The sequence below is a fragment of the Eschrichtius robustus genome, chromosome 5 (assembly GCF_028021215.1).
Source record: "Eschrichtius robustus isolate mEscRob2 chromosome 5, mEscRob2.pri, whole genome shotgun sequence".
In the NCBI taxonomy this organism is placed as follows: domain Eukaryota; kingdom Metazoa; phylum Chordata; class Mammalia; order Artiodactyla; family Eschrichtiidae; genus Eschrichtius; species Eschrichtius robustus.
In genome coordinates, this window is record NC_090828.1 from 28,934,271 (window position 1) to 28,960,715 (window position 26,445).

The 26,445-nt window shown below is 39.6% G+C and overlaps 3 protein-coding genes across 10 annotated transcripts in view; 1 reads left to right on the forward strand and 2 right to left on the reverse strand.

The window, feature by feature from the left end:
• The window catches only part of LOC137764604 (uncharacterized), a 77,930-nt gene extending 76,787 nt beyond the window's left edge, over nt 1-1,143 (reverse strand). Inside the window, exons 1-2 of the mRNA XM_068543669.1 lie at nt 1,037-1,143; nt 234-671 (exon numbers count right to left, since the gene is read on the reverse strand). Coding sequence (XP_068399770.1) covers nt 234-671; nt 1,037-1,143 — 545 coding nt within the window. The remainder of the gene's footprint in view (nt 1-233; nt 672-1,036) is intronic.
• METTL21A (methyltransferase 21A, HSPA lysine) lies at nt 437-11,846 on the forward strand. 5 transcript variants are annotated; one of them, XM_068544596.1, is made up of 5 exons: nt 533-654; nt 1,323-1,502; nt 3,031-3,142; nt 3,608-3,682; nt 11,214-11,360. In XM_068544596.1, exons 2-4 carry the CDS (start codon nt 1,356-1,358, stop codon nt 3,673-3,675), a joined length of 327 nt encoding a protein of 108 aa, XP_068400697.1. In that variant the 5' UTR covers nt 533-654; nt 1,323-1,355; the 3' UTR covers nt 3,676-3,682; nt 11,214-11,360. The 5 variants fall into 5 exon arrangements, with proteins under 5 accessions (XP_068400696.1, XP_068400697.1, XP_068400698.1 ...); XM_068544597.1 differs by lacking the exon at nt 11,214-11,360 and adding an exon at nt 7,611-10,586; XM_068544595.1 differs by lacking the exons at nt 533-654; nt 3,608-3,682 and adding an exon at nt 437-525 and having other exon boundaries at nt 11,214-11,846.
• A 6,376-nt stretch (nt 11,847-18,222) lies between these two features.
• The window catches only part of CREB1 (cAMP responsive element binding protein 1), a 56,055-nt gene continuing 47,832 nt past the window's right edge, over nt 18,223-26,445 (reverse strand). The window contains exons 9-10 of one of the 4 annotated variants that reach the window (XR_011074127.1): nt 23,795-24,363; nt 18,223-22,495 (exon numbers count right to left, since the gene is read on the reverse strand). Coding sequence is in view for 3 of the 4 variants with exons in the window: in XM_068544591.1 (XP_068400692.1) it covers nt 24,219-24,363 (145 nt within the window). In the remaining variant the exon portion in view is untranslated. Of the gene's footprint in view, nt 22,496-23,085; nt 24,364-26,445 lie in introns of those variants that run through there. The other 3 variants (XM_068544591.1, XM_068544590.1, XM_068544592.1) reach the window with 3 other exon arrangements.

Here is a 26,445-nt window from a genome sequence, read left to right on the forward strand (position 1 = left end):
AGCAAGCACACACATTGAAAAACACACCCAAAAAAGGCGCACGCGCGAGAACGAGCACACATACAAGTGGACCCAGCGCCTGTCCAGCGCCAGGCGGGTGGCTTCCGGGTTCCCGGTCGCCCTGGCACCCACGGCCTCCGCGCACCCCCCCACCCCCCCGCGCCTCCGCACCTAGCTCTCCCGGCCAGTTCTGCCCTTGGCAGCCCGAGAAACTGACTTGGGGGCCCAAATACCTTGGGGACCTACGCGGAGGGAGCATCGCCTCCGCCCCGCCGCGGCATCCCCGCTCCGGGCCCCTGGCCCACACCCGCCACTCCGCGCCGCCGGTACTCGGGGAGCACTTGTCCTGGGAAGGCGGGGGACCGGAAACGCGTGGCCCTGGCGCGGACCGACCACCTCCGCCCGCCTCCGCCCGGCCGCACGTCGGTCTACCGGCTCTCTGGCCCTTTAAGGCGGATTTTTCCGCCGTCGACCTGGGGGCGGGGAAAGCGTCGCGCGCACCAGGAGGGGGCCGCCTCCGGAGCCGTAAGTGGAGGCGAGGCGGCGCCGTGGGCCTTAGGGTGTGGCGGGCCAGCGCCGCTGGAGGGGGGCTCCTCTCCAAGCTCCCGCCCCTACCTCGCCTGTTCCCGCAGCTCCGGAGCCCGCGGGAAGGACGTGCGTACCTGTCGGCCCTTCAGTGGGGCGGGCGGGGGGGCAGGTTGGGCGACTCTGGGGAGGCCTCCGAGCCGCGGGTGCCTGAGTCCACGCGGACCCGGGGCCTCGCTACCCGCGAGCGACTCGGAATCCACGAGTGTCTTTAACTTTCAGTCTCCAGGAAATGGAACTGCGTCGACCGTGTATCTCTAGCTGGTGTCATAAAGCAGGAAAATCATCGTTAACACCCAGTTTAAGTTCAGGTTCGAGTCCGTGGTGGTCGCAATTGAACGCACCGATTTAGAGGGAGTGAGGGAAGAACAAAACACGAAAAAATGCCCTGCAGACCGCAGCGGGTTGCCGCCGCAGTCCACGCGGGCCCGGGCAGTTTAGGAAGCGGTACTTTCTCCGCGGCCCCGGGCTGTCACCACCGCCTCGCTCACTCTTACCCCGCTGCGAATTCACTGAGTGGTTACAGCTGAGTGCATAGCCATCCCGCACCTTTGGCATGAATTCCCAGCGACATCTCACTTCCCAGGAGAGCCAGGCAAAAGGAATTAGACAGAGGCTTTCCGCAACCCCGTTTCTGCTTTTGAACTTGTAAAACGGCCTTAAGAAGCATTTGGAGCTACTAAAGAGATAATGCATTTTCTGGCTAGAACCTCACTTAGGATTCTTTTGCCTCACAGCTTTGAGCGAGCAGAGAGCTGGGCGTGGGCGAGATGGCCCTGGTGCCCTATGAGGAGACAGCGGAAATGGGGCTGCAGAGATTTCACAAGCCTCTTGCCACCTTCTCCTTGGCAAACCACACGATACAGATCCGGCAAGACTGGAAACAACTGGGAGTCTCAGCGGTGGTTTGGGACGCGGTAAGTAAGCCCGGGGGGCCTCTGAAAGCATCAGCAATTGATTATAAGACTGGTCTTTATTTTTAAAAAATAACAGCTTTATTGGGTTGTAATTCATATACCGTACATTTCACCTATTTAAAGTGTGTGTGCGTGTTTTTTTTTTTTTTTTTGAGTAAGTTCACAGAGTGGTACTGCTCAATTTTAAAACATTGCATCACTCCACCCCTTCCAAAAAAAGTACTCCTACCCATTAGAATCACTTCCCTGATCCCTCCCCACCAAATAGATTGCATTTTAAGGGTGAGTAAAGAAAACTGAAAGAAATTAAATGACTTACCAGTAATTTACCCAGCAGGGAAGAGGGAGGACTGGAAGGAAAGCTGGGGCCCCTAGCTGCTTTGGACAATTATTCAGTTAGTTTTTAAGTCTAACATTGCACAAAGGATATTGTAAACTGACAAAGCCAAAAATGAAGATTATGTGTTTTCTTTAAGTTTTCCATAGTTGTAATGATCAAAAATTATACTATAACTGCTGCTTTACTTTTTTCTCTCCCAGCACTGTTCGTTCAGCTGCTTGTGACAGAGACTTGCCCTAAGCATCTAGCCACACCTGGGATTCAGTGGGAGCTCAGTGAATGTTGGATGAATGATTGGTGTAGATGCAATTTTACAATCTTAATATTGTATTAGGGGTGTCAGAGAAACACTTAGGAATAAAAGTCTTCATATATCATAACCCAGTAATACCACTTCTAGGAATCTAGTCCAGGGTAACTACAAGAAAAGTTTTCTCAGAAAGAGTAATAAAGATACATAACAGTGAGGAATGGGTGAATTTCCTACATTTTCACCAAGAAGAGGAATTGCTAAGTATGCTAACAGTATGTGGCTATGAAGAACAAATTATATTTTTAAATTACGTTAACAGTATACAGTGATTTATAGAGTTATATGCAAATGCTAACTCACACATCAAGTCCAAACCTTTGGCTAAAACTTACTTTTGATACCCAGCTCCTCTGGGGTGATGAGCGTTAGGGACACAGGAGAGGAGGAGAGAGGGAGGAAACTCCAGGAGCCTTGGCGCTGCTCTGCTTTTTCCCTTTGGTTGTGGCCTTGCTGATTTGAACTTGGTTTAGGAACTGGACATTCCTTTAAGCAGAATCACAGAGACTGTTCATGTCAGCTCTACCAGAGTGATTTTATAAACCTCGAGTGTAAAAATGCTGTGACACAGTAAGAAATTAGCCTTCCCAGATTCAGCAGGACCCTATCCTGGGTGGTCAGTGTCCCTGACCACTGCTGTCCCCGTAAGGGCCTCTGGTGGGGCCTGGGGCAGCTGTGCTGGGGAACTCGGTGTCTGTGCTTGCTCCAGGTGACCTCCCAGCAGCAGCTGAGTTCCTGTGTGCGCTGTTACACTGGGAATTGAACCTTGCGGTGGGAGGGGGGTATGTGATGTCTTCTTGGAGCATGTAGCCTGCTTGAAACCCGTCAGGCCCTGAAGCGCTTGTTGACCTAAATTGTCATGCTGTGTTTTGACTCAGGCTGTCATTCTGGCCACGTATCTGGAGATGGGAGCTGTGGAGCTCAGGGGCTGCTCTGCCGTGGAGCTGGGTGCTGGCACGGGGCTGGTGGGCATGGTGGCTGCCCTGCTGGGTGAGTGTCACGCATGGCTCACTCCTGTGTGAGTGGAACTCACGGAGGGGCACCTTTTCCTGACACACAGCTCATTGTTAGTTTCCCTCTTACCGGGTTACTCTTTTTCCTCCTGTACTTATTATGAGTCACAGGCCAACTGCTGTGCTCTCAACTCCAGGAAGGCTAATTCCTTCTCTCTCTCTCATCCTATTATTTATACTTGTCACAGGAGATTGCTTTGCCCACTTCACTTCTGTGATGCCCATAATATGATCTTAAGGCAACTGAGTTCAAAGAGAATTATCTTTGATTATTATAATAATAATAATAATTATTATATTGATTATTATTATTATTTGTGTACATAGCTTTTTACAGTTTAGGTGCTGTCTCTGTACTCTTGGATTTAACCCTAGGAGGTCGGGAGAGCAGGTAGTCTCTTGCTTCATTGCTGAGGAAGCTTTGCTGGTTTTTTTCTTTTAGGGAGGCTGGCCCCCCCCATCCCGCAGTTTGTACTGACATCTATTAACCAGTGTGCAGTTCTGAAATGATACCAAGGTTTGTCGTTTTTTGCTTGGCATACAGACATTAGTTTAGGCCTAGAGTATTTTTAAGCTTCATTTCTATTTAATAATTCATTGTTGACTCTTTTCTACAACTTCCTGCTCATACATTTCAAGCTGTGCCTTGATTGGATAGACCAGCCTCTGAGATACAATGTATAATATTCCCCACTTCAGTGTTGTCACCTGGAGCTCTTGTTAAAATGCAGTTTCTGCTTCTGTAGGTCTGGGGTGGGGCCTGAGAGCCTGCATTTCTAACAAGCTCCCAGGTGATGATGATGATGCCGTAACTGCTGGTCCTCAGACCACACTTGGGTGGTCAGGATCTAGAGTTCCATCAAGTGTGTACAGGTACTTGAGCACCCACTAAAGCCCCGCTTTTGTCCTGTCCTTTTTCTGGTAGCATATCTTTTTCAGTATTCCTTTCTCTGTTTAGGTTTTGCCTTCCAAGATTTGATGGGGAGCACGGGCAGGAGTGGTGGGTGGAAGTCTGTACATAGAAACTGATTTAGGTCCATCTGTCTGACACCACAGCACTTTCAGTCACTGAGGAGGCCCTAGCCGATACACCACCTTTTGATCTCCTCAGGTTAACCTTATATCGTCCCCGTGTATGTTAGGTATATTTTTAATTTTCATTTTTCCAGTGAAGCTGGGATTCCGGGAGATGAAGCCACTTTCTGAAGTCCTGATCAGGGGTGGCCCGAGACTCAAACCAGGTTTGTCAGACACAGAGGCCCAGGTTCTTTTCTTTCCATGGCACTAACTCCCATCTCTGTGATGTTTGAGAGGACTTAACTGGAAGGGGAAATGAGGTTTCTTCTGTCTCCTCCTGAGAACAGGGCCTCCTCACTGCTGTCGAGACAGCAGAGCACGGTGACCTGCAAAGGGTTAGAGGCCCACTTGGCTCTGACTTTTTTTTGTTTCAATTTAATTTTATCGAAGCATAGTTGATTCACAGTGCCGTGCCCACTTCTGCACAGCAAGGCGACCCAGCCATGCATACACACATTTTCCATTACGGTCCATCACAGGATACTGGATACAGTTCCCTGTGCTACACAGTAGGACTCTGCTGTCTGTCCATTCCACATACAATAGTTCGGCATCTGCCAATCCCAAACTCCCAATACTCCTTCCCCACCACCACGCCCTCAAACCCCCCAACCACAAGTCCACTCTCCACAGGCTCTGACCTCTTTTAATTCTTACTAGCTGTGTCACCTTGGGCAAGTTGCTGAATCTCTAAACTTCAGTTTCCCAATAAACTGGGGATAATAACCATATTGACTGACCAACAAGGATCAAATGAGATCACGCATAGAAATCTGTTAGCCCGCTGACTGGCACAAAGTAAACGCTCAACAAGCGTTCTCTGCATTTTCATTTCTGATCTAGAAATCTGGATCTGTGGGCTTGGGAAAGCCAGCGTAAGGTTCTTCAAAGACCATCACAGAGCGAAGGACTTGTTAGTTGTTGCCACAAAAGATGGGGACTCTGGGAGGGGCGAGAACAACAGAATGGCAGACGGTGTTCTTGTGGTTGCCCCAAAGCAGAATTAATTGCTGCCTTATTTCTCTTCCCCACAGCGCTCGGTGTTCTCCGCCCCAGCTCTGTCACATTTCCCTGTAGGCAGTTGTTTCATGTGTCTGTCTCTCCTGGCAGGCCGAGGCTCCTGAGGAATGGGGCTGTGCCTCCTTCTGTGTGTCCTTGGCCCTAGTACAGCAGCTGGCACACAGTAGACACCCAAATAGTTCTGGAATAAGAGATGAACTAGAAAATCATGAAAATTGCTGTTTCTGTTATAAAAATGATATAACTCTATTACAAAAATAGCCCTAGAAGCAGTCTAAAAAAAAAGCAAAAACCCACCAAAGATTCTGCTTATTCATGACTTTGCGATATAATTACCATTAGCATTTTGGTGTATTTCCTCCTATTCCTTTTCTCCATCTGTATGTTAATCATAGTTATAATCGTGATTCCATACGTGTGCCTATGTGTGTGCATGTATATTTTCACACACATATATATGATGTTTCACTTAACATGTGCACATTTCTCTGTGCTGTGGCATGCTTTTCATGCTCATTATTTGTGGCTACAAAGTATTAGGCTGGAGAAATTTTGAGGCTGAAACCTAAGAGTAAGAAAAAGTTAATCTCTTTAAAATGGAAACAGAACTAGAATAGGTAGTGCTTTGGAAATGTCAGAAAAGAGGTTGATTGTTCCCCCTTTTTAAACTATTTTCATTTTTTGTAACCTTACTCATTGATTCCCTACTCTGGGGAACACCCACCGCGTGCCTGTCATGGTTCTAGAGCAGCAGGTCACTGCTCTCAGGAAGCATCCATTCTAATTCTAACTGGGGCGAGAGGCGGGAAAAGACAAATTACATTAAAAAACGCCCGCCCCCAAATGGTCAATGATATGCAGAATGTTAATCTAGGGTGATGAGATTTTCATGTTAAAAGAAAAAACAGCTGCTAATTCCTGGGCGGTTCCTGTGTTCTGGGTGCTGTGTCTTTATGGCCTTCATCCTCACCACAACCTGGCATAGTAGGTCTACTTGGAGCTCTTTTCAAAGTGGCGAAATGGAGGCCTAATAGACGTCAAGTAACTTGCCCAAGGTCACAAGCTAATGGATTGTGGAGTTAGAATTTGAGTCCAGTCTGACTCTCAAATCCTGGTTCTTAGTTTGAAAACCTCTTCTGCCTTTATACTACTTGAAAACTATTCTTAGGAAAAAAAATCACATCTTAAAGACAGGGTTCTGTAAGTTGGGTTGGGGTCAGGAATCTGGATTTTAAAAGCTTCCCAGGCGATTTGATGCCCAAGCAAGTCTAAGGACCGGTGTCTTAAATATAATGCTCAGCAAGAAATTGTCTTTCAGTTTTCTGTAATTCCAGTGCAAGTCTCCACTGAACTTTCAACTTGTACGTTTAAATGAAAGCTGTTGATGTCTCTACCTGGCTATTTGTCAGCATGTGTTTAAACTTGAACGAAGCTTCTTCCCTTTCCAAACTTGTCCTTTCTCTTTTGTTCTGAGTTAGCATCACTATGCAAGTAGTCACTCAAGCCAACTCCTTGACCTGCCCTCCCCGCTGCCCCCCAGCCCTTGAGCCCTGCTGGGTCTTTTAACTATTTCTTGATTCCATTTCTCCCTTTCCATTCCCACTGTCTGGCTGGAGTGCTCATCATCTGTCTCCTGCTAGATTCTATCCACATTCCCACCTGACCTTTCTACCTCTGTCTTATCAAACCCGCTTCTCCCAATAGCTGTCAGTGTGGCCCATGTAAAATGCAGGAGTGATGGGGTGACCCTGTGCCTTCCCATTGCCTGCAGGCCAAATTCCAGGTTTCTTAGTGAGGCTCTGTAATCTCACTTTGCTGACTCTTTTTCAGCACAGTTGCACTGAGTGAAGTTCCAGTGACACACACACTGCCTCTGGCCTGTCCCTTCTGCCTTGAATTCCCCTGTTCACCTCTTTCCTCTGGTTAATGCCGCATCTTTCAAGTGTAAGCTCAGATTTCCTTTCCTTCCGAAATCTTTCTTCAACGTCTGCTCCTCTCGAAGAATTTTTCCTTTGTGACCACATAATTTCCTGGCACACCCATGTTCCTATATTTTACTCCCTACACTGCATCATAATTACGTTTATGTGTGTCTGTCTCATGAGACTCTCAGTTCCTAGAGGGCAAGGACTTTCTTACCGATCTCTGTATCTTTAGCGCACACTCTGCTCCAACATTTGAATAAATTAAGGCGTTGCTTACAAAACTAAAAACTGAAAGTAATGACAAATGTTTACGTGTTCTTTTTCCATTACCAAGCGAGTGACAGCAGGCTATGTTGTCTTATTGGGTCAGTTTCCATTAGTTTTTCATGAACTAAATGTTGTCTCATCTCCCTCCTTACCCAGCATAAATCTCACCGGCAGTCATTTTATTACCATCTTCACGAACCATCAATACCCTGCACTTCCTTGCTTCATCCTCTTCTCTGGGCTCAAAACAAGGTTACGTGCAGCTCTCCACTTGTTCCAGGCCTGCACCCAGGCAGCTGAATGTGGCTGGAGGAAACAGACTACTTCTGGGTCTCATTTTAAATTCCTGGTCAGGACCCCCTGGGGGGCTCTTCGTGCTGCTGAGGAGTCCAGCTCTGCTCCCTCTCTGCTGACCTCCAGTCCTCCTTTCTCCACTTTCACTCTGAGCTGATGACATTTCTCCTTATTTTACTGAGAAGACTGAAGCAATCAAGAGAACTTCTGTAATGTCCCGGCACTGTCTCTAACCACCCCCTGCGTCTGCACCCACGGTCTGCCTTTGTTCCTGATGCCGTATGCACGTGGACTGTGTCTCCTCCCCGGGGCCAGCCCTCTCTTGCCTGTTCAAGGGTGTTGTTGCAGTGGTTCTCTTTCCTGCATTATCACTTTTCCCTCTTTCTACCTGATCATTCTCATCAGCATACAAACTTGCTGTTATTTCTCCCATCCAAAAAGTAAAAAGTAAAACTTAATAAGTGGCTGATTGTAGTTCTGTAGCAGGAAACGTTTAAGTTGACCCTGGAATATCTTGTCATACCAGAGAGCAAGGAAGCTATCAAGGATGACTGGGTTTGTGTCAAAAGTCCATTGGCAAAAGCTAGACAATTTGAACATCGATAATGATGATGGCATGGGTTTAAATACGTCAGATATGTTTAATGCGTGAGTTCATGATACAACAACAACAAAGTAAACCCAATCTGTCATCTTTGGAGGATACTTAGAAACCAGCTCTTTGAAATCTGGTTTATAAAAGGGGAGAGAGCAAAATTTATCCTGCCTTTCCTATTCAAACAATTCCTCTACAAAATGAATAACCAAGTAGTAATTGAAAGAAGCTTTCTCAACAAATAAATGCAAAAGGAATCTAATAAATTAAGGATCTGGGCATTGAGTATTTGTGGTTGCTCACATGACAAAAATAGAGCCTACCAGGTATTGCATCCTCTTGATGAAAAACACCACCACCACCTGTGAAATACTCTTGTTCAAAAAATCAGACTCAAATCAGACAAATTTCCAGGAGATACAGAGCACAGAGGAACATGTCAAACTATACAAATGGCATAATGAGCCAAATCTAGATTGTGGGAAACTACAGGATAGATGATTTGTTTCTTCCCTAAATTGCAGGAGAAAAAATAAATAAATAAATACATACAGGAAACTGATAGATTAAAAGAAACTTAAGACATCCTGCATACCCTTCACCCAAATAAACAAGCAAAAACTCCCAAAACAAAACCACAGGCAAGATGATAATATTCTGTGAGCTGAATATTTGGGGGATAAAAATCAAGTAACTAGTGAGGGAGTGATTGCCAGAGCCAGGAGAGTGGTTACTGCTGGGTGGCCTGTGTTTGGGACTTGGCCTGTGGTGGGAGTCTGGGAGCCGTGACAGCAAGGAGGGAGCCTGCAGCTCGCCCACCTGCATCACTGTGGACACCTCCTCACAGGTCTTCTTGCTCTGGCCTTGCCCCACTGCTAGGAATTCTGTTAAAACCTAAGTCAGATCACTAGTACTTCTGCTCAGCACTCTCCAGTGGCTTCCCATCTCACTCAGAAAAAGCCAGAGCCTTTTTGGAACTTAACCTGTGAAGCCCCAGCTGATCTGCCTCCCTCCGGTTACTTCTTTAACCTGTTACTTCTCTCACTTTGTCTCCTCCTGCTTTATCCCTCCTTCCAGCCACTCTAGCCTCCTCCTCACCTGCCCCTGTAGGCCTTTGCACTTGCTCTTCTACTTGCTAGGAATGTTCTTCCCCCTGATATGCATTCGGTTATTCCCTCACCTAAGTCACCTTCTCAGTGAGGCCTTCCCTTTCTACCCAACTCTTCTTACTTCCTGATGTTTTATGTCTCTCTTTCCTGCTTTATTTTTTTCCTTAGTATGTATCTCCAGCTAACATACTAGATATCCTACTTTTAAAAACACCTCTTGCTGCCTATCTCCTTACTTGAATGTAAGTTCTATGAGGGTAGAGGTTTTTCTCCCATGCTGTTGGTAGACACTTGGATGTTTGTAGAATTGATGGACATTATGGGGAATGGTCAACTGACATTAAGATCCTACTGAAACTCCTGGAACAGAAATCCCTGAGACAGGAGTTAGAGGAGGTCTCCATCTAAGAGCTATTAACAGGAACACTGAGGTGACATGCAAAAGACCAGATCATTCCACTATTCCCAGCAGAGTGCTCTGTAGACTGTTAGGAAATCCAGAGGTAAAGTTCTAAGTTAAACCAGGAAAAGGCTGTCTGTGATTTCTGTTATCAGGAGAGATGAAAAGTATCACTGAATTTTGCTCATTGGGCAGCACTCTGTCTAGCAACAAATGGTCAAAGTGGTAGGTGCGTGCATCTAACAACTTGCACATTTTCATAGTATCACACTCAGGACTGAGTCAGATGTCAAACTGAATTACATACTGTCCTAATGTTACATGTCAAGATAAGAAACATTCAGTATAAGCTGCCACTGAAATGGTCTGGGATCCTCTTGGGGATTACCAATGAAGATTGCAGACTGAAGGATGCAGATGAGAAATAATTTTAGGAAAGAATGAAACATAATTTTTAAGTTTCAGAATTTATGGGGTCAAAACCAAGCAGGATTACAGGTACTATAGTGTTAATACAATGTAGATGAGGTATTTCGGGGCTGACCTTACGTGGTTGCTTCTCCTGAAGGATACCTACCAGTTCAGACTCCTCTCGGTCATATTGGTTCAAAAAGTTGGATCTCTTAGTTCATGGTAAACAACCCTGAAGAAACAGATTAATAAAATATTGCCTCATTCATTTTACACATTGCATGTAGAAACTTAGCACATAGAGAACATTACCTCACATTTTAACCTGCAGTACTTTAATACAATCTAGTCGTTTCTAACTTTACTATTTTTCAATAATTATATATGAATTGCATGAATACATATTGTCTGCTTCATGACAGCATAAGGAGAGGAAGACTGAGATTTCTTAGTAGCCAGCTAATCTTTTCCTTGATTCTTTTTAAAGCTTTAGCCCCAGAAAGGAACCTTTCCCGGTTTATGGTACCTTGTCATCTTCATAATTGTTTGCTCCCAGATTTTTCATCTTTGGACTCCATTTTACCCTGAGGCCTACTGACATGAAGACGGTGACCTAATAAATGAAGTATAATGGTAGATACCTGTGAAGGGTGGGCCACTTCTGTCTGCACAATTCAGAAGCATCAGCTAGCTTGTCACCTGTATTTAATAGGCATAACTTCAGCAAACAGCAAGTGTGTCATAGAGGCAAACCAAAGTTTCACTTTTACCTACAGGCAGTAGAGAAGGAGCTGCTGGCCATTGTTCTGACGTATCACAGCTCTCCACGAAGGCATCATATTGTGTCTTATCAGGTGGAATATTTAGAGACACTCACCCTGCTGTTTAACTTGATCCCTCTACCTATTAGTTGTACTGATGTGTGCATTACTTTCTGTCCCATGTTCTAGGTGCTCATGTGACTATCACGGATCGAAAAGTAGCATTAGAGTTTCTTAAATCAAACGTTCAAGCCAACTTACCTCCCCATATCCAGCCCAGAGCTGTTGTTAAGGAGCTGACTTGGGGACAGAATTTGGGGAGTTTTTCACCTGGAGAATTTGACCTGATACTTGGAGCTGATATCATATATTTAGAAGAAACATTCACAGATCTTCTTCAAACATTGGAACATCTCTGTAGCAACCACTCTGTGATTCTTTTAGCTTGCCGAATTCGCTATGAACGGGATCACAACTTCTTAGCGATGCTTGAGAGGCAATTTACTGTGAGTAAGGTTCACTATGATCCTGAAAAAGATGTACGTATTTACAAAGCACAGAGGAGAAGCCTGAGGGAGGACTTATAGTTGGCTATAATTTATAAGAATGTTGTCACTGAGTGTGTCAATTAAGGTCTTAGACTGGGAATATAACCATATGTAATGAAATGGCTTACTGTACAAAAAGTCTAACCAAAGGTTCTCAAAAGGCAAAGCAAATGTGCAGTTTTAAAACAAAGCAGCACTTTGTCCCATTGCTGTGACTTTCTAGTTATGTTTTACTCGCTCTGAAATTCAATTAACATTAAAGGAAAGTGTGCGATTTTGGTTTATGTTGTTTCTGTATCCCATACTGCTCCCTCTCAAACAATTTTCACTGATGCTGTGATGAAGGGTTGGTATAAAGGCATCTTCAAAGCAGTGAGCTTGTTTTGGTGAGGCTAGATCCTGCAAATCATTTAAAACACGTTGTAAGACATACGTTTAGCCCAGTTTTCTAATTTTCTGAGTATAAAACAAGAGGTGTAATGGACATTCCCTGAGCTGTTAATACTCTTGAAATCTTTTGTCTACTGCATTTAGGTCTTAAATACTTTTCGTTGTTTGAGATTAGGATGTGAGTTTTCTGAGGTCTCACGTGCTTTCTGGCGTAATTTCGGATTTAGGTATATAAACAAAGGCGTAAGTCAAAATAAAATTTTAGTTACTTTTTGATAGCACCTAAAATCTTGGACCTCTATGTGCTGGGCATAGGTTATCTTCAAATCAAAAGCTGTAGTTTCTCCCTTCCGCTTTACCCTTGGTCAAATGTTGCTTTTGTATTTCTTTCCTAGGCTTTCCCTGCCTCCTTATACTGCATAGGATGACAATGAAAAAAAGTTTTAAACCTCATCCCGCCATGGGAGGTTAGCTCCCCAAGTATAAGCTCCTTCTGTATTGTACTGATAATTGCTTATTCAGTGTCTGTGCTCCCCAGAAGACTGTGAGCTTCTTGAGGGCCAGGAATGCTTCTGCCTCTTTCTTTATTGCCTCCCCAGTATCTAGTATATCATAACCAAATATTCGGTGATTGAAAAAGATACATTACATTTAGAGGGTATTGATCTCTGTGTTAATTGACTGCTACATTGTTTTATGATTATCTTTGATAGACTTTGTGAAGTGACACACATACCCTGCCCTTTTTTCACAATGTAAAAGCTTAAACAACAGCTTAAACAGATTTAGATCCCAAGAATATTATAATCTCAGTATGGTATTCGGTACTAGAGATAGATTTCCTTCGTAAACCATTAGAAACAAGACCTCCTCCCTCTTAACCTTTTAATGAATATTTTGGATGTGGAAACACCAAATACATTGTTTTCTACACATATTTTAAATAGAGGTTTGGCTTTAATAAAGGTGAATTTAAAGTTCTGAGATTGTGATGTACCAGTTCAACACAATTCTGATAAATGCACATGAAATAGAAATATCCACAGCTTACTGAATCCATAAAATGCCAGTACTGCACCATAGGCATGGAAGGTCTTTTAAAAAAAGTAAAATAAAAGCCCTGCAATATCAGTAACACTATAATGAAAGACTAATCCCATCTAGGTATGATATTAGAAATGAAGATACTAATTGGAGTTCAGCTCCTTTCCTGTAACATGCCTAGCTTTGGAGGGAGGTATTAGAATGTCTTGGGGTGTGGACGGCGTGGGCGGAGAGCTGGATGCTCTGCCAAGTGAAGTAAGCAGTGATCGGCTTCTTTTACATTTTCGTAAAACAGTGAGACTCAGAAAAGGCTGAAAGTAATTCTTTCCCCTTGGCCTACAAATAGAAGAAGAGGTGAGAAAAATTCAGCAGGAATAGCTTGGTTGTCTAAGTGAAAATCAAATGATTTTTTTCTGGCTTTGAGTTCAAAATGTGGCCACAGGTCCAGTTCCCTAGAGAAATAGACTCAGAGGTGAATGAAGGTTAAGATGCAGAACGTTTAAATGAGAATGCTTTCGAGAGCGACACCTCTGACGGAGTAAAAGTAGCAGGACTGGGAAAGAGGAAGAAATTGGGTTGGGATGCAGTCAGGAAAGTCCTCAGTGGAATTCAGAGCTGAGGTGGCCGGAAGCTGGGTATTGAGGCAGGGGGGTGGGACTTATATCCTTGTGTCGTCAGTCATCGGATACAAGGAGCTGAACCTTGGGGTGAAGACAATACCTGAGAGACTCAGCTGAGAGCCATCAGCCACGAACATTCCCAGAAGCAGGGAAATGAGTGCTTCAGGGATGTGTGTGTGGGGATGGGGACGTGAGACTATATCTGGATACTGGAGCACATTGTCCACTGTAGATGTCAACGAAGTTGTGACATCTTAGGAGAAAAGGATTAATTTATCCCATAAATGTGCATGCTAAGTGTGCTTGTTTTGTCTTCAAGTTAAGGATAGAAATCTAGTCTCCTCTGGACCTACTGTACTAAGCCTTGATCCTCACATTGCTCTGTTTCTTCAAACTGTTATGCAGTTAACTTAGCCAGTGGGTATCAGTAACTTTCTTCCCAGTTAAAATCAACTACCATGGCCAAGATGCTAAATTAACATATACATCAGATTCTTAGAACTAAAACTACGAAGTACGCTGTTGTCTTCTAAGTAGTTACCTCTTAAGGGTATCTTGCTTTAGTTCATGATAGAACCATCTGAATCCATGGTACCATCTTCAGATAGTTTCTAGCGGTACATTTATTCTTTTATACGAAAGGATCAGAATTATAATCGATCAAAATACTTTATCTAAGTGAACTGAACACTAGATTGAAAACTGAGGGCAGAGTAGCATTGTCTGCAATGTTTCATCTTACCAAATAGTTTATGCTCCAGTAAGACAAGGACCATACCTCATATTTATATTTCAAGTGTTAACAGTGACCTCTTCATAAAGGGAGTTCAATAAACATATACTCATGAAAAATAGATTCCTTTACAGATCAGTTACCTTGTTAAATTGCCTATTCTCAGGGATATCAAAATGTAAAGCATATTCTCAGTAACAAAATTGTTATGAACGTATATAAAAGATTCACTTCCAACATCATTTGTTTAATCTCTATGCTTTTAGTTTATAGTGGTTGATAGAAGCATTTTCAGTCATTTTTAAAATCAAGAAACAAAAATAACAGTTTAAGGTACCTTTAAAAAAATTCAAGCACTCTATTTTTTTATTTTTTTGGCTGCACCACTCGGCTTGTGGGATCTTAGTTCCCTGACCAGGGATCGAACCCGTGCCCTCGGCAATGAAAGTGCAGAGTCTTAAACCACTGGACCACCGGGGAATTCCAACAACTTAAGATACTTCTAAAAATCACTTTTTCATGTACCAGTATCGGTTAGAGGTCCTAGATATAGTTGGTGAAACAGACGTGTGATTTTAGTGTCAGAGAAAGTCGTAATTTTACTGCTCCCCAGAACCTCTACCAAGACAGAAGTAGCATTTTCAAGTTCTTTCACAAGAATGAGGTGAGACACTACAGTGAGTATATTTCCCTGTTGTGGGAAACTGGAGACTTGGGTTCTCTTAGCACTGACGTGAACTGCAGGAAAAGCAGGGCAGTCCTCAGGGTCTTTTTTTTTGCACTTTAAAAATTGAGGATTTGTTAGCTCAGAAGTTTCTTTCTGCTCTAAAAATCATGTTATGCTTTTCTTTCTACAACCAGAGAAGGGTTAAAATTTAACACTAGAAAAGATGGCATACTGAAAAATAGTTTCCTAGCTGAGAACAGTATTACAGAGGTGAGAAAAGGAAGGGCCAGCTTTTTTGTAACTTTGTGTAAGGCTGGTTCTGCTACTTCTAATTTTTTTTCTTGTAATATATGTATGAAGAGACTATGAAGTTTGACATAAAAGATTCTAACCAACATGACATTTTTATTAATTTAGCAGATTATTAATACTGCTTAGGAAACCACCTTCAAATATGAAGAAAACCATACTTAATAAATAAGTTTCCACTTTTCAGTATCTATCCTGGAGATATACTAACTTGTATATATCTATACTAACGTGTATATATCTTAACAGTCAGCAGTTTCAAGCAACCTGAATGTCCACAAAAGAGGGTACTGGTTAAATGAACTATGCTATATCTATACAATGGAATACTTCACACCTGTTAAACTGAGGTAGATATACATATAGTGAAATACAACTATTGCCAAGACACATTCAGTGAAAAAAAGCACCATTTATATAAAAAAGGGAGAGGGAGGAGAGAAAAGACATTTACATTTGTGTGTATATGCACAGATTGTCACTAAAAGGATACACAAACTCACCCATTTGTACTGTTTAGTTTTTTCCAAATATACATATTACTTTAAAAAACTAAGTTAAAAAATAAGAATGAGGACATTATCAAGAAAGTGAAAAGAAAACTTACAGGATGGGAGAAAATATTTGCAAATCATATTATCTGATAAGGGTCTAATATGCAGAGTATATGCGGAACTCATAAAACTCAACAACAAAAAAACCATTAAAAACTGAGCAATGAACTTGGACATTTCTCCAAAGAAGTATACAAATTGCCGACAAACACATGAAAAGATGCTCAATATCATTAGTCATTAAGGAATTACAAATCAAAACCCCAATGAGATACCACTTCACATCCATGAGGATGGCTTTACTATTTTTCTTTAAAAAAGCAAAATAACAAGTGTTGGCCAGGATGTAGAGAAATTGGAACACTCATACATCACTAGTGGGAATGTAAAATGGTGCAGCCAATGAGGCAGTTTGGCAGTTCCTCGAAAAGTTAAACAGAATTATCATATGACCCAGCAATTCCACTCCTAGATGTATACCCCAAAGAATTGAAAACAGGGACTCAGAACAAAAAACTTGCACATCAGTGTTCATGGAAGCATTATTTACAGTAGTCCAAAAGTGGAAATAACTGCAACGTACAACAGATGAACAGATAAATTGTGGCATATACATACATCGGCATACGACTCAGACATAAAAAGGAACGAAATACTGATAGATGCTACAACATGGAGGACCCTCAAAAACAGTGCGCTAACTAAAAGAAGCCAGACGCAAAACGTCACATGATTATGTGAAATATCCAGAATCGGTGAGTCTACAGAAAGATTGGTGGTTGCCAAGGGCTGAAGGGAGGAGAAAATTGAGAGTGACTCTTTACTCAGTACAGCATTTCACTTCGGAGTGATGAAAATGTTTTGGAACTAGATATAGGTGGTGGTAATACAACATCATGAATGCACTAAACACTAATTGTTCACTTTAAAATGATAAATTTTGTTATGTGAATTGCACCTCAATCATAAAAATTACATTCAAACTCCTGGAAATTACCTTTCCTCTTCACTTGTTAGGCTCTCATTAGAATCCTAAGCTCCAGTTTGGTCAATGTGCTTAAGAAAGTTGTCGAGAAATTAAAATGCAGTGAGGGGAAGGAAAATACTGATTAAGGCAGTGCTTTTCTGTGTTTTTGCCAGTTTAGTGGATAATGGCAGCATCTGCAAGACGGAGAAGAACCAGCCAAAGGAAAAATAGACTTAGAGGAGTAATTAAAAGTTCAGTTTGGACCTATGTTTTGCAATCAGAGTAGAGATGACAAATATGAGTCTGGAATTCAGGGCTAAAATTGTATAAACGTGTTAAGAATTGTTTCCTTGGCTGTGTGTCTTAGAGCATCTTGAGGACAGGAACTTCTCAGTGCCCAGAAGTGTGTTCTCAACGGGTACGTATTTGTGAAATGAGCAAGTGACAGCAAAGATATGGATGGAGAGAAGATAGGCACTCGTTGCTTTTACTGGAGGTCCAAGCACCTGAACACGGTTTGCAAGGAGGGTCAACGTAGGTCCCAATTTGCTCAGCACAATCCTGGTTTACACCTCACCCTTTCACTCTCAAAAATGTCTATCTGTACAATAAATTACGTGTTACTCTTTGTAGAAGAAAAAAAAGAGGAATACAATTCATGTAATTCCTTCAATACAGTGGCAGATATAACAGGCTTATTAATAAACATCGAAATTAAAAAAAGTCCTTTAAAACGCAACTGCTTATTTTCAGAAATTGAATCAATAGTACAGGAGAGAATCTTTTATTCTTGTGCTTTAAGCAAAGAGCAGATTAACCACATCTCCTCCCCTTTCCTTCCATTTTATGATCACAGAACTTTAGAATTACAAGGGGAGCCAGGAAGTCATCTGTTCTTATCAGTTCTTCCAATGCAAAGATGCGTTTTATGACATTAGAGACAGCTGACCATATGTCTCCTCCCATTGGTTGTCTCAACAGGGGAGTAACATCTCCAGATCTTCAAATAGGCACTGTTTAACCTTACTGAAAAAAGAAATCTTGTGCTAAAAACTAGGAATACAGTGAAATTAAGTAACTAAAGATATGTTCTTGTTGCTTGAGTTTTCTGTTGCTGTGCACCACAAGCTTGTGATATATTCTAGCATAACTTTTGCCCTTTAACAAAAGTAATAAACCAAGTCCACAAAATATAGCTTGACACAACTAGCGAAAACCACAATGTAGAGATCCCATCCCAAAAAAGAGACTTACGGAGTTTTTAAAAGCACGTTTATGTGACTGCACATAAATGTTTGTGTAAAAAGGGCATTATGACAGTTGATACCACGAAGATTACAGTAAGAAAAAGCACTTTATGACAATATTTCACAGATTCACAAGGATCACTTTAATATACAAAGCAATTGCTACCATTCTGAACACAAAGCAGCTAATATGTACATAGTGTTAATAAAATCCATTATAGCTCAGTACATTTTTTCTCTTTACACAGATAAAGCACAAAAAGATTTAGGTAAAAAAATTAAAACAGGGATGTTTCTAGAATGTAGGGAATTTTATTAGAAATGTATTTCCCTCACTATAGTTACTTATTTAGTATTCAACTCCAATAGCAACATCAGAGTTAAAAATCAATACCCTGTTTTGTGCTGATAGTTTTGGGGGGAGGTATTCTTTACCCCAATCCTCAAGCAAAAACCAAAAAAAAAAAAAAACCACCCACAAAACCAAAATCAAAAACCCAAACAAACACCTTTCTCTCTAGAAACTTCCCTGATTATTTTGTTTCTAAAGTTTCAAGTGATAACAGCTAGGTTAGAAATAATTCCTCTTCTTGGGGGGGATGACAGCTGACGTGACGAATCAGTCGGGGACTTTACATGGAAAACTGCAAACTAGCACTCTTCTTTGCCATCCTAACCTATACTCACAGAAAAATGTTGACGAATTATTTCCCACTTTTAATATAAATAATTTTATTACATACACAAATTGGAGTGGCACCTGGATAAAAATACAATGTCTATAAAGCATATACCAATTCAATTTTAAAAACATAAGAAAATAAAACCTTCCAAACACAATGATAGATCATTTCACTCGGCCAACTAATGTAAGATCATTATCTGCAGGGATTGTCTTCCTTCCCTACCAATTTTTAAACTACTTTAGATTTACTCTCACATCTCCGAGATGCTCCTCAGACACAAGCTTAGAAATGCCATACTTCTGTAGGCAAGTATTAAATAATGCCTCTATAAAGTAGGTAAAATTTGAATTTCCTACTGTATGACCCTTTCAAAGACATTTCCTGAAGACTGTTCATTTATTTTCCTTTTACTTGCTGGTGAGAATAACTCAAAATGTATCGTGTTTTACCCAGCTAGGACCTGTATGCACAGTACCAGAATGCAGACAGGTCAATATTTTCTCTCTGTGCTAAACAACTCAGCCTGTTTATAATATCAAATTGCTTCACAGGCTTTGTTCTATTTTTTTTCCTATTTTAATTTTTTTAAAAAATAAATTTCAAGCTAAAACACCTGAAATATAATCCCTCCATTCAAACGTTATCTGGTCCCTCTTAAAAGTTTGCCCCGTGAGGACACATACAAAGGCTTAAGCTACATTCACTCATCAATAAGAACTTATCATAAGCAGATGAGACAGATGGAACTTCAGCACCCTGTTTGATTTATTTGAAATTCTTCCATACTGACTCAGCTTCATGATATGTTCGACCCCTCAGGGATTAGTGCCTCTCTTAGCCGTTGATTCTAGAAAGTTAAGGAAACCAGTTCCTAGTACATACAGTGACTGTGCAGTCAACTTAAAAAAGTCAACATATCAACATTAGAAGTATTCAAGATGTATGTAAGACATCCAACAAAAAGTTCTAGTTGTGCTTTGTACAACTGAGTGAACAAATTTATACCACAATTCTTCACCTACAGGCTTACTTAAGCATACCTCACTTTTCCCCTCCTCATCTGAAATCAGTCAAATTTATGCATTTTTTGATGTTAACAAAGACAATTTAAAGTGAAAAAATTTAATCAAATTATTACGTGTTCTCCATGATAATAATGATTAGTTGCCTTGAGAAGTCTTTTACTGTTCTAGACAAATTCAAGGATATCTTGGGATCCTATAAACAGTATTAATGTTGGGGTGAGGACAGTCTTATTTAAAATTGGAAATAAATATTTACTCACTTGAGTTGCTTTTCCTTCTATCTGTCCATGATGAAAGAGAGTAAGATAGGGTTTGAACCCATCTTTTAATTAATTGGGCTAGTCTAATCTAATTTCCTGATATTTTTCTTTTACAGCGTTTATAAGGCTAGCCTTTAGGTGTTAAAATATTTTAATCAATGAAAAAAGCTTCCATAAAAAAAGCCACATGATTTGAAGAGAGGAGAAAGACATAAAAAGTCAGATGACAATTAATTGATGAGGGAATTTCTCAAGTTTGCTAATACCCAAACAGGGTCATTTTAAAAAGTGCAAGTTACACCAAACATTTACAAAGAATATAATGTAAAAATAATCCAAATAAATATACAAGTTTTGTATTAAGTCAATGGGAAACAATATACCAACAGTTTTCAGGGTTACAAAGGCAACAAATAAAGCCTCTTGAAAAAACTGAAAAGGTGTGTAACAGTTGTCTCTAAAACCCACTTTAATTCAAAATCTTAACTTTAAGATATTAGCCTTATTTTAATCCTGCAAAATGAAGCAGCCTTCTGATCTTCAAAATAAAGAGACCAATATATGCTGATAGCTGACTACAGCTGATCACAGAACTAAAAACATTAAAAATGAAATCTAGATTGAAGTCACTTAAAGTAAGTAAAAGCATCCTGGTTTAAACAAACTTGTTTCTTCCTAAGCCTTTGTATGATTCCACATGTCACCCCAAATGGTCAAAAGGATCAGGGATTAGGCCTGAGAGACAGAGATAAACTTCAGCCAGATGACTTCTGATCGGACAGCCTGCCTGACTGGTATTGTGCTTTCAGATACTAGCACTGCTGCTGACTTACCATCAAGATACATTTTCTGACAAAAATCCCTGCTCAAATGAAAACACCAAAAATTCTCCCCCAGGATGATTTTTGAAAAATCAGTGGTACCTTTGAGAAGCTATCTTCAAAATGTTCTTACCACTGTTATAGCTGCCAGAGACAAAGCATAAAAACCAAATACTTTTTGGGGGGGGGGGGTGGTGGTGGTTCAAGTGACTAGTAACATATTTAAAAGTATCAAGCCAAAGAAAACTGACAATTAAAAAAAAAACACTTAGAAGAAAATCAGGAGATTAAAAAGCATCAATCATGAGTGCTGGGGTAATTCAGTCCAAGAAACTACCAAAAGTGATGCAATAAAATACACAAAAATGTAAAATTTCATCCGACCTCAGTATACTATAGTACTCAGCATTCCTGACTTAAGAGCTCTCAGAGCTTCAGATTATATACTGTATGTATATATATATATGTACACATATATTATACAAATGCCATTCCCCCCCGCCAGGAATATCTAAATGAACAGAGCACCTATGACAATATTATGGTTGCCAATATGGTACTTCAGTTTGAAAAATGAACTTAAAAATTACATCTGGTATCAATTTTTTTTTAATAATGTGAACACATTGGATCTAGCCCTTTCTAAACCACTTTTCAGTTAAACACTATCAAAGCCTGAAAACTCATAAGAGCAATATATAAAAAATAAACCCCTCCCACTTCATTTTTATTAGAGTTAATCTGTCCTATAGATAAAAGTGCCACATGGCCCTATATTTGCAAAGTGAGCAATACCAAACTTGCTATTTTCTAGGCAAATCAGTAGCATATGTACAGATTCCTATGATGACATTTTTATTCCCTTTTGGCCAATATGAAGAGAAAAAACATTTATAATGTGGCCACATGTTATTGGCTATAAGATTTTTAAAAATTATGTTTTCTTAACAAAGATTCTCAAAGTTGCATGCTTAAAAACAAACACCTTTTTCCCAATTCTCTTAAAAAAAAAGTTTGCTCAAAATATGCTTAATTTCTATCTGTATAAACTGAAATCTTCAAGTCTCTCCAAGGGTCTATACAGATTTAGCAACAGAATACATTTCTTACCTCACCATTAAGTAACTGACTTCAAACCAGTGCAATCAGTCTTTTATAACTTATAAATTCAGCCAGCTAATATGGATGTGACTTGCCTTGATTTATCAGGGACTAAGAGGACCACCAACTTTCTAATTAAATAGAAAGCCTCAACTTTTGAAAACATTTAACTTGCTAAATACTAGGCAATTTTCATTTATAAAGCTTATGACTTTTAAAACGTTCAGGTCTGACATTCTGACTCATTAAGAAAGACTTCTAGTTTGTGAATCGATTTGTGATTTTGCTTGGTTTCTATTAAACCAGTTTTGGAAAACTGACACATCTATGCAGGTATACAAATAATTTTTACACTATAACTTTCCCCATTAGCTCAGCAGGATAAACAACAAAATTTACAGTCGTTTGAAAGCCTTCTTGAGAATCTGGTGAACTGTCCAGATATAAGACTACATCACTCAATTCTTAGAATGGTGCTCCTTCATAAACTCTGTTCATCCTTGAAAAAAGACAACGGTTTGTTACAAATAAAAATATACCATTTACAAATATTAATTAAAAATCTTACTTTTCAAAATGGACTCAATAATTAACACCCATATCTGCATATTTTCTTAACACATTAACAAACTTAACTTTTAAAAACAACCCATGACTAAATATAAAACATTAAATTCTAGACTCTCTTTGAAAAAAGAAATACCTTCTCAAATGAGAAATTATCTAACATTATGTCAATTTCCAATTTTTGAAATCCACCTCAGTCTTATTTTTTTTTTAAAGGGTAACTTTTAAATTTATCAGGCTTAGTGAATAAAATGAGTATTGATAATTAAAAGTAGTACTGGAAACAATGTGTGATACATACAAATACAGAATGTTATAGGTAAGGAATTAAAACAGGTAGCTCCTTTACAGAATAACAAAGGATATATAGCATATTGGAAAGCTAAAGCACAGCTATCCTTTTTATCAATAGAAGAAAACAACAAAAAAATGTTTTGCAAGAATGACAATCCAAATATTGTACAGCAGTCATTCAAATATGTCTGAAGAAAATTATTTTCCTTGTGCATATCTAATACTGTACTTTAAAAGAACTATATCCTTATAACTTCTTTCATTAAAATTTCACTACTCTGTTAAAGTATGTTAATATGGAAAAGATTTAAAATCAGTATTTTTCTACAACACATAACATTTTATAAACAAATATAGCACTTTGCTTTAACATCTTGAAGGCTTTCCTGTTGGTGGTATAAGTGCAAAGGGGAACAGTTTAATTAGAAAAACCTTTTAAAGTAAATGAGTGACAATATAAATATTTTTGAAGGCGATGACAAAAACATTTATTTAAAAACCTTGTTATATAACTCAAGGGACTGGTTTACTAATGAGCATCTTTTTACTAAGAATTTAGTACTAAACTAAAACAAGCTTTGTACTTTTACTTACTTTGATTTAATTTAAAATCAAATACCATGCTTTTTCATTCAGTTGGTTACTTCTTTTAATGTATTCAAAAATGTTGAACACATACAGAACCGAATTAAGAAGCAACAACTGCCCTATGGAAGAGCTGTAGTTAATACAGAATATTTTTAAGAACCAAGGACAAGTTTTCAGTATTGAAGAGAATGTACATAGAAAGCACTCCGAATTCATTCTTAATTTCTTCAACACCATCCTAAAATTTTTTTTTAGAGGGTATGTCTCTTAACAATCTTACATAATTCACAATGAAAATGTGAAAACACGTCAATTTGGCAATCAACACGTCTTCATTGCACCTACTTACTTTATGCATGCGGCCCACACATTACTTCAGCTCAAGAGGCTGGGGTAATTCTGTCCCTAAGGCAATCAAGGAGCTCAGCACAAACCTTGAAATCATTTAAAAAAAGATTTTCTTTTCCTCATTTCCCCCATCAATTTACAAGTAAACAAATTATTACTTCTTGAAGAGGGCGGGGGATAAAAAGCAGAAGTCTCTTCATGATTCGTGGTGCTGAAAATTTCTTGAGGGGAGAAGTGGAGGCAGGTGTTGGAGCATTCACAGTTTAATGCGAAAGCACAAATGAATGAAATTCTGTAGTTGCTTTCAGGCAGTTTTGCGCATAGAAAAAAAGAAATGTTTAGAAAATAAATGTTTATTTCGTCTTTCTGGTTGTGGCCAAGCCAGTCCTTTTTCCACCATAATAGGTGAAAATTTAAATCCCAAATTAATCTGATTTGTGGCAGTAAAGGTCCTTAAGTGCTTTTAGCTCCTCAATCAGTGTCTTGTTTTGGTTTTCAAGCACTGCCACTCTGTTTTCTAGACATTTCACATATTCTTTCTTCTTTCTACGACATTCTCGTGCTGCTTCCCTACAAGCAAAAAAGGACAGGAAAAATTATGCAACATTTCTGTATCATTTCTTTTGCGTTACATAGAATACATTTAAAAAAAAGACTTAGCTCAAAGCAACAAACGTTTTAATATAGATTAGGCATTTGAGAAAAATAAACAGAATGACTTGGAAATTGTCTAATGTAAAATTTTAACATACCATAGAAAGTTGATTAAAAAAAAAACATTCAAAGCACCAATTTTAATTGATGGGGCAGAAGGGTGGCAAGCATTTTCATACTAAATTAAGAATTACTATATTTTGGCGCAGAATACAAAATTCAAATGAGCTTTAAATAAAAAATAAAAAGCACTCTTTAGCTTGGAGAATGCCTCTTAAAGCTTCTCAAAAATTTCTATCTAAATATTTTTAGATAGAATGAAAAGATTCTCCTAGTGGATTGTATGGGCGAAAGGACAGATACACAGAACAATGAAGCATGCTAGACACCCCAGAAACAAACCTATACAAATACAGTCAATTAAATTTTGACAAAAGTACAAGGGCAATTCCACAGAGAAAGGATAGTCTTTTTAACAAATGGTGCTGGAACAAACAGGTGTTCATACAGAAAAATGAACCTTTTACACATTTCACACCTTATAAAAAAGTTAATTCAAAAGTGATCACAGACCTAAATGTAAAACATAAAATTATAACATTTGATATAGAGCAACTGGAACTTTCATACATTGCTGGTGGAAATGCAAAACGGTACGGCCACTCTGGAAAACAGTTTGGCAGTTTCTTATAAAGTTAAATATACACTTACCATTCCATCCATCCAGGCCACTCCTAGATATTTACTCAAGTGAATTGAAAGTTCATATAAAAACCTATATGTAAGTGTTTATAGTAACTTTATTCATAATCCTCCAAAACTGGAAACTAAGATGAACTTCAAGGTGAATGGATAAATAAACCACATCCATACAATACCAGGGATAAAACTAATTCCTGATTCATGCAACACTATCAATGAATCTTAAATGCACTGTGCTAAGTGAAAGAAGCCAGATCTAAAAGGTTACATACTATATTTATATGAGATTCTGGAAAAGACAAAACAAAAAGATGGAAAACAGTTCAGTGGTTTCCAGGGGCTGGGGGAGGGGATAGAGGCTGACTACCAAGAGGTATCACAAGGGATTCTTTTTAGAGTGGTGTAAATGTTCTGTATGGCACTGTGGTGGTAGACACATAACATTATATGTCTGTTAAACCCCACAGAAATATACAGCACAAAAAGTAAAGTAATGAAAACTTAAAATAAAAAACAGGATATCGGGGAATCCCAGAATTGAATGAAGATTTTGAGAAATCTAACTTTACTATAAATGTATGTATATGACATAAGAGGGTGGAGAAAAAAGCAGCAGAGCTAAGTAACTTTGAAAACAGTGCTTTCACTGGTACTTTAAGGCTAAAAACAGAAAGAACTGTATATAAATGCTATACTGTAAATTTGTTTCTCACAGGGGTACAAGTTAGCAATTATGAAACTATTTTATATGATACTAGAGTTTAACAAATACATAAATAAACCATCTTTAGTGGGAAGCCAAGTTTCTGTCAGAGAACGAAGTTCAAATAAGCAAAGGGGGGAAGGGAAGGCTAAAATAAGCCCTGTGGTTACAGATTAGAGTCAGAGTGATCAGTACAAACATATTTATTATAGTAATGTACACGTACAGAAATATAGTTGTGTGCATACATGGGCGCGTACACACACACACGTGTATATTTCCTAGCTCTGTCCTTTGAGAGGGCCTGTGAAACCTCAGTAGCAAAGAGCACAACTACTGCCTAACTGATTTCTAAATACCATTTTCCAATGAAACAAACTAGGACTCACTGAATAAATGGCTGATTTCAAGGCTAAAGCAGGGAAAACACAAGATGAGAAGTTGAACCCAGATGATCTTGTAGGGCCAGAAAGTAAAGATGTGCTTGAAGAAAAATAAGACGCCATCTAAAGTACATAGGAACCAACTTGTAAGAGCTCCTGATGGCCAAAACAGGAATAATCTTATCATAATTAAATAATATTGAATTACAG

Bases quoted from the DNA above. Each gene is read 5' to 3' on its own strand.
- METTL21A (XM_068544595.1), top strand. From the start codon at position 1,356: ATGGCCCTGGTGCCCTATGAGGAGACAGCGGAAATGGGGCTGCAGAGA. The intron at 1,503-3,030 runs GTAAGTAAGCCC...GTTTTGACTCAG, and splicing joins CAGCGGTGGTTTGGGACGCG to GCTGTCATTCTGGCCACGTA. The intron at 3,143-11,213 runs GTGAGTGTCACG...CCCATGTTCTAG, and splicing joins CATGGTGGCTGCCCTGCTGG to GTGCTCATGTGACTATCACG.